Source organism: Pseudoliparis swirei, chromosome 6, assembly GCF_029220125.1.
Source record: "Pseudoliparis swirei isolate HS2019 ecotype Mariana Trench chromosome 6, NWPU_hadal_v1, whole genome shotgun sequence".
Classification (NCBI taxonomy): domain Eukaryota; kingdom Metazoa; phylum Chordata; class Actinopteri; order Perciformes; family Liparidae; genus Pseudoliparis; species Pseudoliparis swirei.
This window is the reverse complement of record NC_079393.1, coordinates 10,027,259-10,047,614: the sequence shown is the minus strand read 5'-3', so window position 1 is coordinate 10,047,614 and position 20,356 is coordinate 10,027,259. Positions and strand designations below refer to the sequence as shown.

At 43.5% G+C, this 20,356-nt stretch overlaps 1 protein-coding gene across 6 annotated transcripts in view; it reads left to right on the top strand.

The window, feature by feature from the left end:
* Positions 1-3,945: 3,945 nt before the first annotated feature.
* LOC130194684 (pleckstrin homology domain-containing family A member 5-like) overlaps positions 3,946-20,356 on the top strand; it is a 76,544-nt gene continuing 60,133 nt past the window's right edge. Inside the window, exons 1-3 of one of the 6 annotated variants that reach the window (XM_056415727.1) lie at positions 3,946-4,507; positions 4,612-4,688; positions 6,540-6,597. In XM_056415727.1, coding sequence (XP_056271702.1) covers positions 4,416-4,507; positions 4,612-4,688; positions 6,540-6,597 — 227 coding nt within the window. In that variant the 5' untranslated portion in view covers positions 3,946-4,415. The remainder of the gene's footprint in view (positions 4,508-4,611; positions 4,689-6,539; positions 6,598-20,356) is intronic. The other 5 variants (XM_056415728.1, XM_056415729.1, XM_056415721.1 and 2 more) reach the window with 5 other exon arrangements.

Below are 20,356 nucleotides of genomic sequence, written 5' to 3'. Positions count from 1 at the left end.
TCAATGTTATGTGGTCCTTCATTTTAATTAATAATCTGCTCCATTAGTTAAATGACACAGCAGGATCTTTTGAGTAATGGAGCCTGCTGCAATCAATAAGGAATCCACTTGTGTTATGTGTGTGAGTGATTTAAAGTCCAGTGCGTTTACGGGATAGCCGTTTACTTACGAACTACAGATAGCAATTGATAAAACAGTTCATGAGGCAGAGAGATGGAAGCAGGTCAATGTCATGATGTTTACGCATGAGGTTCTTGTCCAGACCAAAAATGCCTAATTACATTATGTTGGGAGGAATATGATGATTACAGTTTAGATATTTAACAGATGCGTTAATCGTGCGAGGATAAGCTCTGGCCCTTTGCTGCAGAAGATTGATGATGCTTTAATCCTGCTGGTTACGCTTAGTCTGGGGATTTGCAAAAAGTTTCCCAGTCGACCTTTTCAATACTTTAGTATGAATAAACCATCACTATGTTTTAACTTAACATTAAAAAATCGCTCTTGAAAAATAGCTTTGCTTTTTTTTTAAAGAAAAAAGTATTTGCCACAGCCGAGCTGCAATGCATTCTCTCTCGCCATCACTTCAGTTAAAACCTGACTCGGGCCACTTGCAACATCTTCTAATTGCGACATAGAGGACCCACTCATTCAGTTTTAATGGCACATATCGCAACTGGAACTCTCATAAAACCTGGAAAGAAAAACATTTGGACTGCACCCAAAAAGACTATGGATCCAATGAGTTCATGCGGTGGTGAATAGAGCAATTTGTGGGTGGGGTTTTCTCAGACTGTGACTAACAGTGACTCAGGGAAACGTGGTTAATGATTCGGAGGTGAGTTGTTAGAACGACACCTGCTTTTCTGTTTCCCATAAACTTTCAAAGCCTATAGTGACCCATATTCTTACCATCCGCTCTGCTACTACTGCAAATATCCACATCCGCAGCTGAATTAAGTGTTATACAATTTTTCCAATGTTGCCGATTACCCGCTCCAGCTGACTTGACTGGTCCTAGAAGCTCTACTGGTCTGTGGGTTATGCATGCCAGTTAAATGAGACTGTGAGTTGATGGAGAAGCATGGATAACATCTTGTTCACATCATAGAGTAATGAGTACGGGATGGGACTAACGGCTCCAAAGGAAGTTATTGTGCAGAGTAAGTTCATGTTGTACTGTACTTGTGGGCTGAATATTTCCTCCTGTGGTTACTTTTTAACTTCATCAAAGAATAACACATTCCCCCGTCAGTCGTAGTCAGATGCCAATGTAAAACAATTTTGCACGTTTACAATCCACTAATTTCAAAGGGCCGTGTTCCGGCTGAAAGATGCCCCAATCTGTTGGAGAAGGTCTGCACAGATGCCGAGTGGCTCCCCTCTAAAGAGGAGAGTCCTCCCTCTCACCTAGCAGACAGGCTACTGCTGAGCTGGCATCAGAACAAAGCCCTCCAACAGCTGCTTGATAATGTGCAACCATTAATTACATCCTGATGCCTCAAGTCTGGCCTGCGTCGCTGAGCAGAGAACCCGAGCGTTGCCAATTATGTAAGAATGCTTTGCACAATGTTAACCAGACACAACACTACCTACTAAATAATGGTTCTTCCTTAAACTTCTACATATTCAGATCCTGGCTCTCCTTCAGGACTTGAATTCACATCTCGTCAGTTGAATTGAGTCTCGGAGAAGCTGGTTGCATTGTGTTATTCAGTGGATTGTTTTATCTTTTATTCTCTTTTAAACAAGGGTCTAAAGTCAGGAGAAAACTTTTTTAACAGTTCTGATCCTTCAAAGTTTCTCTTGTTTCTGCATTACATTATGAGCAGATTACGTGTGACCCTCTGTGATCCCATAGACAATTAATGAACAAATCTGCATGCATCATAGACTTAACTTCTGTTTGGCCTGTTCTCCACTTATTTCCTTTTTTATTTCTCAACTCGATGCTGCTGATGTTATCTTGACACGCAGCACCACCTGCGCTTCCTGTCTACCTTTTGCCGAAAGACAAAGATACATTATCGCTCTCATTTAGGCTCCCACTTGAACTGAATGGTCTGGGGTTGCCTGAGAGTGGATGATAAGCTACAGTGCAGTAAAGCATCTATATTATACCCGGGCAACTGTGGGCTGCAGTTGAAAAATGTCTGCTCCTGCCAAGAGAAGAATTACATGTCCTGATCCACAGTGCAGGACTTTCTGTTGTGTCAATACTGTCAGACCTTGGAAGTAGAAGTCCAGGCAGACTGGCATATCGCGTAGGGAAGCTGTAATGTTCTCAATCAACTCAGATCATGTGAGAAAAAGTTGAATAAAGGGAAACCGAGTTATTTGGCTTTCTCTAATATTATTACGGTAATACTTAATAACATTATATGTGCCATGAATCATATTATCTATATGGGAATTGCAAATAGTGCTTGCATGATAGTTTTCTTTCCTGATTGCTCTGAATGGCAAGAAATACGCTGGAAGATTTAAGTTCCCAGTCTGAAAAGTGAGAGTCAGGAACCCTGGCTTTCAGACACTACCTTCAGATCCCACGGGTATACCAGCACACAAAGGAAGGCATCAGGCCCTCGGCCAATCATTTCCATCCGAATGGACTTTATTCACTGATATTCTAAAATGAATTACATAGTGATGGGGTAGCTGGGGTAAGTTAGGTACTCTGTCTATTCCCTTTAAAAGATATTTAACTGTTCAAGAGAGTCTGAATTTTAGATCAAAATCTATCTCCAGATTTGATCAAAAGGTGAGGGAATGGATTGTATTTAGCTTTGCATTATGCAACAAAGCCTCTACACTCTGTCTCAAATTGATGCAAGGTTAAACAAAAGGGCCCACGAGGCTCAGCTTCGTTGAATATTATTTTCCTTTCTTTACATGGCCTTTACTACCTGGGGGGAAAACAAGTAGTTCTTTTGTATGCCAGATAACCAGAAAGCTGTGCTGCTTGGCCTCAGGTAAGTAGAAAACAAAGGGCTCAGTGTTGTTGACACCTGACTAGGAGCTGCATCAGTGACTAACTGCACCCCCTCCCTTCAGAGTTATTCCCATATTCCCACTTAATTCAAAGTGGATGACTCGGCAGATACATTCACTTCCCCTCATCGCCACCTATCCTGCATTTAAAAGCTGCGGCTTACCATGTGTCCAGAACACAATGCAGGGCAACAAACAACAGGCGGGCTGGGCACATTGGTGTTGTATGACTGGTCCTTGTCTAGTGTGAAAGGCTGATGCTGCCGTTTCACAATGACAGAAGGCGGAGCCCGAGAACCTAAAGGTAGAGTGGAAAGTGTGTGTGTGCACGCCAGTCTGTGCCACCATGACAGCTGCATTACCAACCAGGCAAAGCATGGCAACTACTCCAAGACGCCAAAGTCCAGGGGCCACAAAAGCTGCCGGCTCACTGTGTGTCATCAGTGTGTCACTGAAGCAATGCCTCAAGGTGGCCCCCGACCTCGAGGCACCATCTTTAAGACGGCCCCAGGGTAAAAATTAAGACCCTCATTAATTATATTCTGTGTTGACATATTTTGTTGGCATTCAACCTTATTTGAGGAGTGGAAATGGGGGAGTGAGAGATGAGAGAAGAAATGCAACAACACTCATCGGCCTGTCAGGAGTCAGGGAGGTTACTGTTACATGGTCATCGTCCTAACCACCGTAGTCACCAGTACTGCCCATGTTGCCATGGCTGGATTAATCAGTGAGTGATCTCCTTAAATAAACTCATTTTGAGCTGATAATTTGAAGAATAATCTATTTAGTTTAAAGGTACAACCTTTAAGGTGTGTTCTGTATAGTGTAGCCAGTGACAATAGGAGATAATTGCAGGAGAAGCAGGTGTAGTCTTATAAAATGAATTATGTATCTTCTTCCTCTTCAACTCTGCCACTCTGGCAGCAGGACACTTGAACAAAGGAACCATCGTTAATGTGCTTTCCCTACTAGTCCAAATGTCTGCTGTTTAAAAGACGAAAGCCTTCAGGGGCCCAGAGGATCAATTTAGCCCTGGGGCTCCCCGGCAGGTTAATCTGGCCCTGCCCCCTATGTTTGTTCACACTGAAGAGAGGTGCCTTTGTTTAGAAACAATGTGCATCCATAACCTCACAAAGGGGAACAATAACGCGACCAGTAAAAAAAAAACTAATTAATTCCACAATCAAACAGGAGAGGAAAAAAAACGTTTTAATTGAATTCTTTGAGCAATAACCCACAACAATATAATGTACGTATAGCACATGTCTGTTAATTGAACCCCCCTCGGCCACCGGCCCACCTGAGGGCCCGACCCCTCGGCTCCTGCCCGCCTCTCGCACATCCGCCGTTGCCAAGGTTCCCGTGTACGCGCTGCCTGCGCGAGAGCGGAGCCGCGCGGTTGTCATCCAGTACAGCCAGACATGGCGGCGGATCTACAGCCCGAGTGGATTTCTTGCCTCCCTTCTTCCTGGAGTTACGGGGTTACTCGGGATGGACGCGTCTTCTTCATTAAGTAACTAGTACACGTCTCAAGTGATTCCCGCTTCTCGTCTCCCGGGTCGGAACCAAGTGTCCGTGTAATAATGAACGTGTTTTCGCCCCCTTGTCTCTCAACAGCGAAGAAGCCAAGAGTACAACCTGGCTGCATCCAGTGAGCGGCGAGGCGGTAATAACCGGGCACAGAAAAACTCCAGGTGAGGTGTCAGCTAACGGCTCTCAAGTTTCCGTGTTACGTTTCTCGTCTCTCGTGTCCGCCGTCACGTGTGGACCAAATTCCCCGATAGCGACAATTCCCACAATGAGCGACACCGTGACAGCCGTGTCTCGAGGTCCACGAGTGTTCTTCTGGCACCGGTTCCGAGTGAAGTGAGCCCTCCCTCGCGTGCCCTCCTCTGCCCGCTCGTGCCACTTCCTCGCGAGCCTCAGCCTTCCAGTTTGGGTTCAGTTTAAGCTCCTCGTGAAGTCGTAAAACGGGCGACTTTTTATTACAACCCGCCGTCATGTATTTAAATTCACGAAGCATTTAATGTAAATGTGTATAAATTAACGGCTTCGGTCCGACACGTCCGGAGAACAGACCGACAGGTAGACGGCAACAGGAGCTTGAATGTTGGGCTTGACTTGAGACGGTGAGCCTCGTCTGCCCCTCAGAAAGCTCCGTGCTGGTTGAGGCTCGCACAGCTCCCCGCACAGCTCTCCCCGCACAGCGTCCCACTCCCACTAATGGATTGAATCATTTCTGTCTGCAGCGAGACGTCAGAACTAATAGAAACGTGGCCACAGCCTGAAGTTGCTACAGCTCAACCAATTAGTGGATTTCATCGATTAGGTTGATTGCCAGCAAATGAATGTGCTGATATTTTGATGATCCATTAATTGTTTGTCGTTGTTCAAATGAAAACGCCAAATGAGTTTAATTCCAGCCCATCCATTTAGAGGATGTTCTGCTTTTCAGAATTGCCAAAGAAAAAAACATGTAAAAAACAAAAACATAAAAAAAACTTTTTTTTTGGAGGAATCAAGGCGCAAAAGACCAAGACGCAGCGCCGATCAGGCGGCCATCTAGGAAAGGATGGATAAGATGACAGCATAACATGAGGAGGCGAGAAAAGAAAAAGCCAAGCCCCACCCCTAAAGGGTACAGTGTGCAGGGTGGGGGAGCAAAAAACAAAATTGCAGTACATACACATACAACATGACTTTGATTGGGTGAGGGAGAAGGGGGAGGGGAGGTTAGGAGGTGGGAGAGGAGCGTCATTGGGGCGCCAGGGGGGGCAGCATTGGGCCAGCACAGCCGGTCCATACGCCCGCAGGCCCGCCACGGCGCGAGACCCGACCCGGCAGGGCTGGGTGAGGCAAAAGCGTGGGATGGGGGGAAGATGAGTGCATTCAGTTTAGTTCAGTTGTAATGGCCCGTGTATCTGTCTCCCCAGTCCCTCCCCAGAGACAACAGAGTTCTCACAAGATGATCAACCATATGGAGATGGCCTTGAAGGGGCCTGGGGAGAAAACAACCACAGGTGTCTGTGGATAGGGGGAAGGGAATGGGAATGAGAGAGTCTCGCTTATGTGTCTTTTGCGATGGATGGTGAAGTGCAGGTACATTTGGATTTCTGACTGCTTTAGTCTGATGGGTGATTTGCTATTTTCTGCCATTCTAAAAACAATTAATTGCTTCATCAAGAAAACAATTCACAAAAGAATCAGTTGAAAATTAGTTAGTTGGAACCCCTAAAAGTTAAAGTGAAGGATACAAATTGCTTAATTTGTCTGACCAACCATCCAAAACCCACAAGATATTTCATTGACAATTATGTAAAAGAGAAACGGTAAAGCCTCGAGCTGGAACCAGAAAATGTTTGGCAGTCTTACTTGAAGAATTATAACGATAAATCAAACTTCTAAATGGTTTCAAAATCGACCAAAAGTTTAATCAGGGTTGCAGCTCTGAATATCAGCGTTGGGTTGACAGCTGAGAGCGCATGGCGGGACTGAGTTTAATACACACATCTGTTTGTTCACGTGTTTTTTCCCTTCTCTCACAGACCTCCCCACTGGATGGGAAGAAGGATACACATTCGAGGGTGCACGATGCTTTATCAAGTGAGTTTGACAGCCTCACAGGACACACACACACACACACACACACACACCCTTCATAACACCAGAAGCTGCTCACATTGAATGCAGCATGTGTAATTAAAAGCAGGATGCATTTACTTATCACTGCTGTTATCATTTTGGTTGAAGGAAAAACGTGTCCAAGTTCTGGGCTACTCCTTAAACCGTGCTGTGTATTTGAAGTAAAGATTGCACGGCTGTACTTTTGGAACCTTCACTCCCCATTTCTGTACTGCAGAAGCCTATCGCAAAAAGTTAATGTTTACACGGAAACATTGTGCAAATACTAGACAGACACGGGCAAAGTGTGGTTGCTGTCTTCTTGCAAGTTGTTTTTATTTATTCACTTCTCTCGCTCGGTGCTGAGCCGACTTGGAGAGTTGAGCCAAAGTAGAATGTGTTCTCTTTTTCTGACAGTTATTAATCCGTCAAAAACAGCTACCCTTGTTGTTTTTGTTTGTTCTTTTTTCAGATAAAAATACATTGACACTTGTTTTCAGTAGATGCTGGAATAAAATTCTGAGGTACATGCCAACCTCCAGTATTACAGGAATTTCAAAAGAAATGCAAAACATCCTCCATGTGTTGTCTTGTATATGTGATTTATTTTTAGTCTGTAGTTGTTTATGATCATTTTAACTTGAATGTATCTTTGAATACCCTCAAAAGTGCTCTATAACTAAAATGTATTATTATAATATATATATATATATAATAATTAGTATCATTATAATGATGTCCACTAAAGCCCTTTGATGTGTTATATTTCTGATGATCAGGATCTCCATGAATTACAGTAGTTGCTCTGCAGCTCAGTACATTACATGTTTCCTCCTCCATGGCTGCCTGATGATCCGCCTGATCAAAAGAGGTCACAAGCGCTGTCATTCAGTCAGCACTGATTGGTCGTCTGTGAATGTTTTATAACAGGTATATCATTTGGAATTTGTAGTTATTACACATTAGTTAGTACTCCCCTCACACAGATGTGTTGCCTGTGAATTATTCTGTCAAAATACATTTCTGCATGGTTGAAGCATTGCATTATACAGGATATTATGCCTTATTGTCCTCTCTGCGTCTTTGACTTCCTCGTGAATTTGAGGAGCTCCGTGTGGCAGGTTGCCAGGCAGTCATTTTATATTCCAGCATTTTAACGCGGCTTATCGGTGAAAAGCGAGCCACATTCGTTAGTGGATCACTTTGACTCTGGCGCAGTCTCATAACACAGCGGTGCCCTCTGCAAAACAAGTGACACGCTAATCACGTCGTCCCCTACAAAGCGTGTCGATTGCATATGGCAGGTGACAACACATTGGTGTAATGCGCAAGATACATTTTAGACTGAAAGTTTCATTTGAAGTCATCAGATGGATTTGCAGCTTAGTTTTGAGTCCAAACCAGTCTTGGCTGAGCAGAGCTTATTACAAATCATTAATCAAATGTAATATTGTGTGATAACTACACTCTGAATCCAGTCCAAGCTAATCTAATAGGAAGCGTTCTGATTATCTGACAAACTAAATGGGATCATTTACAGCAACCACGTCATAGCTGGTGCACCACTGCTCAGTTAAGAGGACCCCCGTGTTATTTGTGTGTCTGCACGGAAGTTAGTGTAGTTACCTTCGCATTGAAAATGCGGAAGGTTATGTTTTGATCGCCATTTATTTATTTATCTATTTATTTATTTGTATGCGTGTTACTCGCATAACTAAAAAAGTATTAAACCGAATCGCATGAAATTTGGTGGGATGATTGGTTATTATCCGGGGACCATTTGATTAGATTTTGGGATCGATCGGGTCAAAGGTCAAGGTCATGAAAAGGTCAAAATCTTCTTTTTACCATAGCGCGGTCAATTTGTATCCAATTGGCATGCAACTAATGCCAAAATGTTCATAATTCAATGCCCAATCTTGTGATATGCGAAGGTATGCGCTCTACCGAGTGCCCGTTCTAGTTTATTTATTTATTTGTATGAGTGTTATTCGCATAACAACATTTTTAAAAACCGAATCGCATGAAATTTGGTGGGATGATTGGTTATTATCCGGGGACCATTTGATTAGATTTTGGGATCAATATGGTCAAAGGTCAAGGTCAAGGTCATGGATAGGTCAAACTCTTCTTTTTACCATAGCACGGTCAATTTGTATCCAATTGGCATGCAACTAATGCCACAATGTTCATAATTCAATGCCCAATCTTGTGATATGCGAACGTATGCGCTCCACCGAGTGCCCGTTCTAGTTTCATATGTAATGGGTCCATAGAATATACGTGTATTCATACAACACACTGCCTGTGGGCAGAATAATAGCTTCTGCAGGTTTTGTGGGTGAAATGCAGATAGTTGTACCGATGCTGCCCCAGTGTTGCTTGTTTTACTGTCTGGCCCATGAGTTCCTTCTTTGTTGCTTTATTTAAAGGTGGTAAATGAGAAATTCATAGCCTAATATAGAAATATAGGGGAGTAGTTACAAATGAGACATTTTCTATGTGAAACCATGTCTGGTAATTTCATTGCAATTTCATTTTGACGTAGAGATTTGTTGACACGTTTATGTGATAACTAACTGCCTTGCGCCATACTCGGGACATTTTAAGTCTTCATGTGAGGCTGCCAACAAAAGCCTCTGAGAACTCCAAAGCCATTAGCCTGATGACAGACTATGCCTTATGGTTTACACTAACTTATCAACATTACTTCATCAATTTAGTGTCGAGTATTGCAAGGTTAGTTTGTTGTTGCATTTTTAAGCAAATCATTCCAAACCAAAACAACAACACCATTGTCCTCTTGTTTTTGTTTGTTTTCTACGCTAAAGACCGGCTCATTGATTCATTTCTACAACTCGATTCCGTTCCAAACAAAAGGATCTGGCCCGTTCACAAGCTGGCCGTGTGTCTTGGCCGTTCCACTCGGGTTCCACAGTGTGAGCATCGAGGAGCAGATTGTGCCGACGTCGGCTGTCCTCGGGGCGGAGGGAGGATCGAAGGTGCAGGTTGTTGGTGCGACGGCGTTGACCAGACGCGCGGCCCGTCACAAGATGTGATCATTTCTTGGTGCTGTGAGTTTAGAGTGAAGGTCGGCGCAGATGTTAATTGAATCGGTCACGGCTCCCTGCTCTCCTCCGCCGGAGCAGCCTCGCTGGAGTTGCTGGCTTGTTTGCAGGTGGCCCGACGCCAACACCGCTTCTTTAGGTCTGGGAACCGTGCGTCAACGTGCTGTCAAACTAACAGAGTGACATAATGAGGCGTGGATCTGAAAACCGCTAACTGGGGGCAGACATCATTTTTCTTTACAAATGTGCTTGTAATATGTTTTTTGTTGTCGTCTGGAGAGCACATATCGATTACATCCAGACACAGAAGCATTGTGTCTTCCCATCGGCTGTGGCTCATTGAGGAGAGAGTAACGGGTCAATAGCGCCCTCCTATTAGTGCTAATATATTGAACTTCTTAAGCCAGTGGCTTTTGGCCCTGGTCTCAACCGCTGAACACTGGCGATAAATCACAGCACAGTAAACTCCATCCGGCCATCGGGCTGCTCCGGTCCTCCCAGAGCGGAAACAATACTCCCCACAAGTGACCGACACTTTCTCCTTCGATGAAACTGTCAGGCTCCTTTGTTCCTTTTGTCGAGAGTCGGGAGCTCGGAGAGCTTCGGTATCTCTATTGAACTACGCTTCTGGGCAGGGATCTGCAGCTGTGCTGGGGACGCACGATTAATCAAATATGAAGTGCAATCAAGATTTCGGCTTCCCAAAATTAATTGAACATGCTCGACATTAAAAAGGCACACTCGGCTGATGATAATCAGATTGCTTCCTAAACTAACAGCCGGCCACCAGTGTGTGATTGAGATGTTCTGGCTGCCATGCTGCTGCTGCTTCTGATGAGGCTGTGCCACGCTTTCTTACACGGCATTCCACAGTTGAAGTTGAGCTTTATGTTGAAGACGATGGGGGGAACATGATTTGGGCATTCGAACCAGCATTTTGTCAAAATGTTTGTACGTCACTGTCTGCTCGTGAGGATTGCTGACCTGTGATGACCTTTCACGAGGGGGAATGAGGATAAACGGGGTCAAATCAGTTTTATGCAAAAGGCTTCATATTTTGGTTGGAGAGCAATCACCATAATTAATAAATCTCTTATAACTATCACCTTATGGATCCAGAAGGTGACGGTTGCAGATCTCCTGGCAGTTCCCTCTCATTGTTTGATATTTTCTTGTCTCATTTATTCTGTCTAAAAGGGAAGGGAACTTGTGAAGTGAGGGCTTATTACTGTCGGTTACACAATCAGATCGCTGACATCTTGTCTTGAAGTGAGGAGTGAGTAATAATTACAGTGGTAGGCTCGAAGGTTGACCCTCACAATGCTAGAGACCAAACGTTTTGCTTTATTAGTGCACAGTTATTAATAATTAATTTGGCAACGTTTTGTCAGCGTCCTTTGAGGGCAATTTGTCGTTTCCGAGTGCTCATCGGGATAAAGTGCTGAAACATAAATATTGTACTCGTCTGCTCGGCAATCACCACTTTTATGAGGCAGTTCACTTCCGAAGCTGCGTAATTCATCACTCGAAATAGAGGAAAGTATGTCAATTGAAATATAGCAAATGATGAGAATGTCTCTTGTGGATCTCTGTTTTGCTGTTGGTTCATTTTGTCCTCTTGAAGCGTCGGTGAACCAGAGAGGTGACGTTGATGCTGAAACGCCCCTTTGACCTGCAGAGTCATGTTTGATCCACTGTAATCGTTTTAATCATAGCCCTTTTCACAGAATCATTTGGAGGAACATCTGGACATGGATACACTACTTCCAGTATACTAAATGTATAGTTTACGTTAGCGTTCAATAGTTGAATTCCAAAAAGGTGTCACTTTTCATGTCAGCTGTCACGACTCAAAAAACAGGACCCAAAAGCACGACTCCAAAGTTCAGGGGAATCAAAAGGGTTTATAAGAAAACAGAAAATCACAGCTATGCTGGAAAAAGACTTGAACAAAGTACAAAACAAAATCACAACTATGTTGGAAAAGCAAACCAGGACAAAAAACGACACTATCAAGAAGGATCAGGAAGAGACAAGAGACAAGACGATCTGACACAAGACACAGGTAGACACAGGCTTAGATACATGAGGAAACGGGGAACAGGTGGACACAATCAGGGGTGGAGCAGACAATCACGCTAACGAGGAAACACCGGGGCAGGAAATAAAGTTTCTGAAACAAGAGAGGACAGTTACTACAAAATAAAAGCGGACATGGAAAACAGAACTAAAACTTAAAACTTAACATAAACGACGAGACATGACACAAGCCAAGTTTTCTGTTCTTGCCTCTTCTCTTTCTAAGTTTCCCCTCTGCAGTTCCCCACACATCAGAGACTCTTCAGGGCATCAGTGAAATGAGGCATCTTATCAGACATCTGAAGAACGGATTAGATTTACAGCATCGGGGATTTGTCTTCATTTTCACACGAGTGACATCCGCTAAAGTGAGTGAAGATCCCCGATGCTGAGGCACAATCTGAGGACTGAGCTCACACTGGCGCTTGTTTCCTGTCTGCGTGGGTTTGCGGTGGCTTAAGAGTTTAGGTTTTGACCTTTCAGGGCAAACGCCATGGGAGCCCGTCCATATTTGTCACAGACCACTCCATACCTGTCAGTAATGGCCGACTTTAAAGGCTCTCTCTTCTCTCCAGGGAATAATCCAAGCTTTTTATCTGTGCGCAAAGCCTTCTGTCAGACCGGATTATGTAACCCTGAACATCCAGTCACTGTAGTGATGTGTGGGAGAGGTGACCAAGTTCAAATTAAATGCAAAATAATGTCGGCATAACCTTTTTAAAGATCATAATTTGACTAAAAGCATTATTAAGCTCGAAACAAGTGCTCTCGAGTCCAAAGAAAACTGACCAACCACATCGGTTTTTTTTTGTTGACAATTACGTGTTCTCTGCTTCCAAAACATGAATGCAGCTGCAGGAAAGAGCATCGTCGCTAGACGGGAAACCTCCAGTGTCATGGAACTACATTTTCAATATAGGGATAAATCCTTTTTACGCCATGATTAGCTGGCAGGTGAAATATTGCATCTTCAGACGCCTCAGGAACAGCTCAAATCAGTGTTATGTTCTCTCTGTAACTCGCCAGGTCCAACAGCGCCTCTATATATATTTTATATTGTGCATTTGATGTCTCATGTGAAAAAAGGTTTTGCACAAAACTATAACCATAATAATTACATTTTCTGTAATGGTTCAGTTTAACATGAGCATCACTGAGCACCATGGGCCTTTTGGGACACGCATAAACTGGCTATACTATAAACTGTATATTTTTTATTGTCTAATAAAGCAGAAGTAGATCATTTTTATATTCTCCAGTGTCATAACCTAAAGGCAGCAACAATATTTAAGCTTCATACTATATTACTTGTTAACTACCACTAATGAAAAACCTAATTAACCTTATCCTGTGCAGGGTTGCTAGGGCAACACTCACAAATGTTCTTATTTTTACATTTACTTTCAATTTAATCAGCAGCGAAAGAGCCCACTTTCACACATCGATGTGTCGGCTCTGCCTTTCTCAGCGCACATTTCCTGGCAGGTAGCACCGTGAAATATTTGGAGAGATTTCTGATAAAAGAGCCCGTTTATTTCATTTGTTTTGCTGCACCCTGTGCTGATCACGACGATGGACCGGTAGGAACGAGTGCCATGTATTCACATTATTTATGACTTTAACCCTCCTGTTACCTTTACATTTACTCACATATTTTACCCTCGGGGTCAATTTGACCCCAGCAATTAAAACCTCCAGAAAATTATTCGAATTAATATTGTTTTCCAAGTTTAAGTGTGAGGTACTTTGTTTGTTTGTTGCCTACGTAAATAGCCCTTTAAATATATAAAAAAGTTGATATTTCTTATATGTTTGACACAGTGAAAAACAACCTGGGGTCAAATTGACCCCAAAGAACACCGACATTAAACATTGAATGGGGTCAAATTGACCCTAAAGGTAACAGGAGGGTGAAGTGAAGCGGTTGTGATATTGATATTGATCGTTTCTCTATTGAGGAAGTCTAACAACGCAACGGCACGCGTGAGGCGAGAGGCGTGTCGTCCACTGGACCGCTCACCACTCGCAGACGCTTCATTCCCACCGGAGTGTTGGTGGAAACTTGAGCGGCCATATAAAAAATCACCACGCAAACGTCTACAATCAAACTTTAAAAGAGGAACGGACGTAAAATATCATAGTGTAGGGAAACATTGCCCTCTGAGGGGTGATCGCATTGAGAGTAGTGGACTCTCAAGGAAATACACCTCGGATCTTTGCCCCAATCGAATATATTGTTATTATTCACAGATTTAATATAAGATTTCTGATGAATAATGTGCCGTCAGTGTTCAGTGAAATAATCCTGGTGCTCATCATGATGATGAAGCCCATATGCAACGGTATGTTTGAAAAGAAGTGCTGGCTCCCCAAACATATGGATAACATTAACAAATAGCCCATCAGGGACGATGCTTTATTCAAACGGCAAAGCTCTGAGAGAGTGTGTGTGTGTGTGTGTGTGGGGGGGGGGGGGGGGGGGCTCGCTCTGATGACTGTGGCTGCTGACTCACTAACTCTGTCAGGGCTTGGCACTCGTGTGTGTGTGTGTGTGTGTGTGTTTAATGTGATTTAAGAAGGAAACCCCTCATGGACCTGGACCTGCTGTACATCATCCCCGGCTCTCCGTGACGCTCCGTTTTGAGGGCCGGGTGCTGTCTGGGGGACGGACACTATTCAGGCTTTGAGCTGCTCTCATGCGTTTCAGTCTCTGTGGGGTCCCTGCCATCTGGCTAGCACTGCAAGAAAAGCATGTATGTGTCTTGGTGTATGGCTGTTGTGTGTGTGTGTGTGTGTGTGTGTGAACATATGTCTCAGAGATCCTGGGATGTCAGTGACTGCCCCAGGTGCTGATTAAGACCGTTTCTCAGTGAAAATCCACATCGGAGCAAAAGACTAAAGGCAAGGCTTCTCTTAACGGGATCCAGAGACAGATCTTCCTCTGCAGTGGGCCCCGCTGCTATCAGTCTGACTTGTATTTATTGGTTGGCTGTCCCAGAGTGCAACAGCCTCTGATGGACATCTGAGAAAAGGTGCATTCTGTCTTTTCTCAAATCTCAACATCTGTGCTGTGATTGACGTCCAGTAGTAAAGAATATGTACGTTATCCCCAATATATAAAATGTATCCCACCTTTTGGGTTTGGTAGCGGCGCATGCAGCCTCCTCTAACTCCTTGGTCCTAAAGCCTCTTAGTGGTGTGGCTTCTTTGATCTAAATGCTCACAGAGCTGTTGAATTTGAGTAATCCCTGTTGTAATCTGCAATGAGCCGCCCTTTGCTTTTGTTGTGCCCTGGTTGAACCTGGGGACAGCTCTGCCTTCGGGGGGGTCACGCTGTGGGTCTGCTATTATTCCACACGTCATCCGGTCGACATCGAAAGAACTCTGTATACCTGCCGCGTTGCAACGAGAACGAATCCACTTGATTTCTCACTATTTAATATTTCCGAGGGGAGCTGCTTTGCTTCGCCGGCTGCTTAACTCTCGTTCTGCATTCCGTCTCATCAACTCCTCACCTTTTATGTTTTATCCATAGAGTTGGAAAGTAGAGAGGGGTATATAAAGTTTGAGAGGCACAAGTGAGAGTTTCTTTTGCAGCATATGTGATCCTCCCTCTGTCTCTCCGGCCTGCCTACCCCAGTCTCGTGGACGGTGCACGGCCCAGTTGCTTTCCAGATGCTCTGTGATGGTTCGAGAGCTTTTGGAAGCCGTCGCTCTGCTCAAATGTTCCACAGCTGTGAGCTTTTGCAGCGTTGTGTTAAAATGTCCACAGAGGGCTTTTGAACAGCGTACCGCTTCCTGAAACTAATTGTTACAAATTCAGCCTCTTGAATTCGTCTCTATCCGCGTCCAAACAGGCACTCGTCGCCCTCCTGTTCTCTCTCTAAAACACTGCTGCGCAGTGAGAGGAATCCAAGCCTCTGCTCTCACGGCGATCCAGCACCTTCTTTATAAAAAGGTTTTCCTAATATATATCAGCGTGTCTTCTTTTCACCCTTTCTCAGGAGATTGAATAAAGGTTGAAGTGCTATACGGAAGGACTGGCTGCTACCAGGATTTCAATGTAGCAGCAGCAGTGGAGAGATGCATCTCGTACCCGCCCGTGGCTCTGGCTTGTTCCCGCCCTCCTCTCTCCCGTTCCCCTTGCAGCCCTCGCATGTCTCTCCGTCGTCTCTCCCCAGCACCCGTCTCTCGGGCGAGACTAAATGTATCGGCAGGACATTGTTTTTCATCCTCTCACAATTCTCGTCTCTTGAGCTCATTGTCAGCGCGAATGCTTTTGAGTCCCGAGGTGTGAGCGTCTGATGTTTACTTGCCCACAAGACACCGAGTGTTTGTCATTGAAAATAAGCGTCTGTCTATGTGGTTTGGATAACCCTTCAATATTAGTCTCTGGTCCTCCTCCTGTGCTGGCACCTGCAGAAGCCTTTCATCTAAAAAGCCCTTGTGTCATATCAAAACTGCGCAAAGGACTTCCATAGCTACTCCCAACGAACACCAATCCAAAGTGAAACTGCTTCTTACAGCCACTCATCAGGCCTCTTGTGTGTGTGTGTGTGTGTGTGTGTGTGTGTGTGGTTTAGTGTGAGCGCACTGTAAATCCTGCTGCTAGGTGGGGCGCTTGACAGATATAAATAGTAGCCAGGTCAGGACGACTGCTTCAAATAGTTCCACGATCTCTAAGGTGTACTGGTGCTATCGGACCGTTTAGAGATGTTTCAAAGTAATTTGACATGATACATCCTGACTGTGTGTGTATTGTGCGTTACTGGCTCTGGAGATGTGGCTGTCTTTCTGGGCACGGGAGGGATGCACAGTGGCAGTGATTGGATAATACACGGCATTTATTGCTCAGCTGCTGGGTTGTCAGAGGCCTCTCCCACGCTCTGTCCCTGCCTGAACAAATATTTGAACTCCATGCCAAGTCTCAATGGATAATACCTGCTGTGATTGATATCGCACATTTGTGTTTCTCACCAGTTTAACCCTTGTGTTGCCTTAGGGTCATTTTGACCCGAATCAATATTACACCCTCCCCCCGCCTTAGGATTAATTTGACCCCATTCAATGTTTAATGTCGGTGTTCTTTCGGCAGTCAACAAACAAACATAAAGTGCCTCACACTTAAACTTGGAAAACAATATTAATTCTAATAATTTTCTGGAGGTTTTAATTGCTGGCGTCAAATTGAACCCAAAGGGTAAAATATGTTAGTAAATATAAAGGTAACAGGAGGGTGAAACATTGAATCGGGTCAAAATGACCCAAAGGCGGGGGGAGGGTGTAATATTGATTCGGGTCAAAATGACCCTAAGGCAACACAAGGGTTAATGGCATCACTGGAGCTACCGTCGGAAGAATGTGTCACGGTTAGAATCACGGGAAACTTATAAAAATAGTTGTCCCTCGTTACAAATGAACACAAGCAAACAAACCGCTAAATGCGCGACGCTATATCTTCTGCTTCTCGAGTTCTCGCCATCTGTTTGAGGTCAGGTGACTCACAGAGCGGAAGAGAACATCACTGCTTCAGACGTTACCCCAATCGCTCGCTTCGGATGTTCGTCTGAATCCTCGCTGGCTTGGGTTTTCTTTTTCTGGAGCAGAAGCAACATTTGAGGAATCCGTTTTTCTATCTTCCCCTCGTTGTCAGAATCCATTTGCTGAGCCTGAAGTGGATTTTATTTTATTTTTTTACGATTTTTTGTTTATTAACAAAAATGTTGCCCCACAGAACATCCGCAGTGGAATAGCACCTACAGTTTGTTATGCTGAAAACACTACTCTACAAAAGAAAATACACAAATGTATAATCCTGTGGAAATCACCACACAAGGATGATGTGTGTTTTTTTTTAACATAAGATGAAAACAAACAAAAAAAACAAGCCCAAACAAAACCAAAACATTACACAAAACTTTTTCCCCATCCCACCCCTCCCCTTGTATGGCTCTCAGTTTCCTTTCATTTATACATCTACACAGTCTCTACACAGTTTACCTACACCCATCCGTACACATTTGTATCAACATAAACCAATACAGCACTCACAACAAAATAAAACCAAAATAAAAAATAAATAACCTGCAGCGGGCTTAATTTGACGCCGGTCTCACACCACCACGATCAGCCGAGTCCAGAGATGGCAGAATATCTATGAAGGGGCCCCAGATTTTTCCAAAGGTTGCCTGCTTCCCTCTCACATTATATAATATCTTTTCAGGTGTGCAGTAGGACACAAGCTCATTAATCCAGTGTCTTATTGATGGTGATTTTTCAGATTTCCAGTTAATCAGAATACATTTTTTCACTGCAGTGCTCGCAAGTAAGATAAAGTATTTATTATGGTAGTTTGCATTGATAGAGCTTGTGTCCCCCAGAATCCATATCTTTGGGTCCTGTTCAATTTGAATTCCTATTATCCTTGAGGTTAATTCAGTGACGCGTTTCCAAAGTTCTTCTATCAATGGGCAACTCCAGAGCATGTGTAGAAGATCACCGTTTGTCACTTTACATCTCTGACATCTGGGGGAAATGTTGCTGTCCATTTTATGTAACCTGTAAGGGGTGTAGTATGTCCTATGGAATATATTAAATTGAATTTGTCTGTGTTTTGTGGAGATTAATACCGTCTGTGCCTGTTCCAATAGGTGATACCAGTCTGCCTCCTCGTAGACACATCCTAGGTCTGTTTCCCATTTCCCTTTCGTAGATGTTTTATCATAAACAGATGACTTTCCGTTGATGATCCCGTATATTGAAGATATTATTCCTTTTGTTGATCTGCATAATTTGTTACATAGGTGGGTTTCAAGGGGAGTTTCTTTCGGGATATCTGGGAATATTTCTTTAGATTTCTCCTTAACCCAGTCTCTAATTTGTAAGAATTTGAAGAAACTATATTTGGGAAGGTTGAATTTATCATTTAGTTGTTGGAGGCTAGCAAATGTATCATTAATGTATAAATCAGCAGCTGTTTTAATTCCTCTATCCCTCCATCCACGCAACACTGAATCCTCTATGTGGTGTGAGAGGTTGGGATTACCCCACAGCGGTGCCCTTCGAAGAAAAGAAATATTTATATCCAGGAGTGAGTGAGATTCCTGCCAAGCAGCAAATGTGTTCAGTATTATTGAATTGTTTGTGAGTGTGGCTAAATTTTTTTTTTTACCTATGAATGGTACGTCCTTTAAAGGCATAGACTTCATCTCATGTTGTTCTATTGAGACCCATCTAACTTCACTGTTCTCTGCATGCAGCCAGATCCAGATTGGTCGGTACTGAGAGGCAAGATAATAATTTCTAAAATGTGGTAGGTTAAGCCCTCCCCTTGAATATGGAGCCTGCAGAGAGATGAGTTTAACCCAGGGTTTTTTCATTTGCCATAAAAAAGGGGTTATAATTTTGTTAAGCTCTTTGAAGAAACTCTTTGGAACATTTACAGAGAGACATTGAAATAGGTAAATAAACTTAGGTAAAACGTTCATTTTAATAGTATTAATTCTGCCTATGAGAGACAGAGGGAGATCCATCCATCTTTGAAGATTAAGTTTGGTTTGTTCCAATAATTTTATATAGTTATATTTAAATATATGTTCATCCGATTTGCCAATTTGTATACCCAAATATTTGAAACCAGTGTTGCACCATCTCAATGGGTCAGTGAGAGCTCTAATATTGTTGTCCTGTATATTTAGTGGTAGAATCTCACTTTTAGTGTAATTTAATTTATACCCCGAAATTGCACCATATTCTTTGAGGCAATTCAATAGAGGGGGGACTGATGTGTGTGGCTCGGTTATATATAATAGGAGATCATCTGCATAAAGAGAAAGTTTATGTTCACTTGTACCAAATTTAATTCCGGCTATGGAGGCGTTGGAGCGGATGGCGATGGCTAATGGCTCAATTGCAAGTGCAAAGAGCAGTTCTCGCCATCTGTTTGAGGTCAGGTGACTCACAGAGCGGAAGAGAACATCGCTGCTTGGGACGTTACCCCAATCTCTTGCTTCGGATGTTCGTCTGAATCCTCGCGAGCTTGGGTTTTCTTTTTCTGGAGCAGAAGCAACATTTGAGGAATCCGTTTTTCTATCTTCCCCTCGTTGTCAGAATCCATTTGCTGAGCCTGAAGTGGATTTGATAAAGCATTTGATACAAATATTTCTCTATATCTATATTAATGTCATACCTAGCGTTTTACTCTGAACATATTTGGAAATATTTTCCTTTATATATTTTTGAATGTATACATATATTTATCTATATATATTTTACTTTCCTCTTTTATAGCACATTTCCACTCCCACCTGTAGCAGTGTAAATGTGTTCCACTTTGCACCTCGCTCGTGCGCGTGAAACGCCTCCGGCCTTATCCCCATGAAAACATCACTCTGCCTCAGTGGTTAGCAACTCTTTGGCTAATCCCTTTAAAGAGCAGGTGCAGTGGCATCAGTCCGATCACTTCGTGCTCCATATCAGCGCTGTGCAGCAGCCTGCTCTGTTTCAGTGAGCGGATCCGTGAGGGTGAGGAGAGCGAGCTGACAGGGGCTTCATAACCGCAGTAATGGCTGCGCCTCGTAGCGATCCATCAGTGT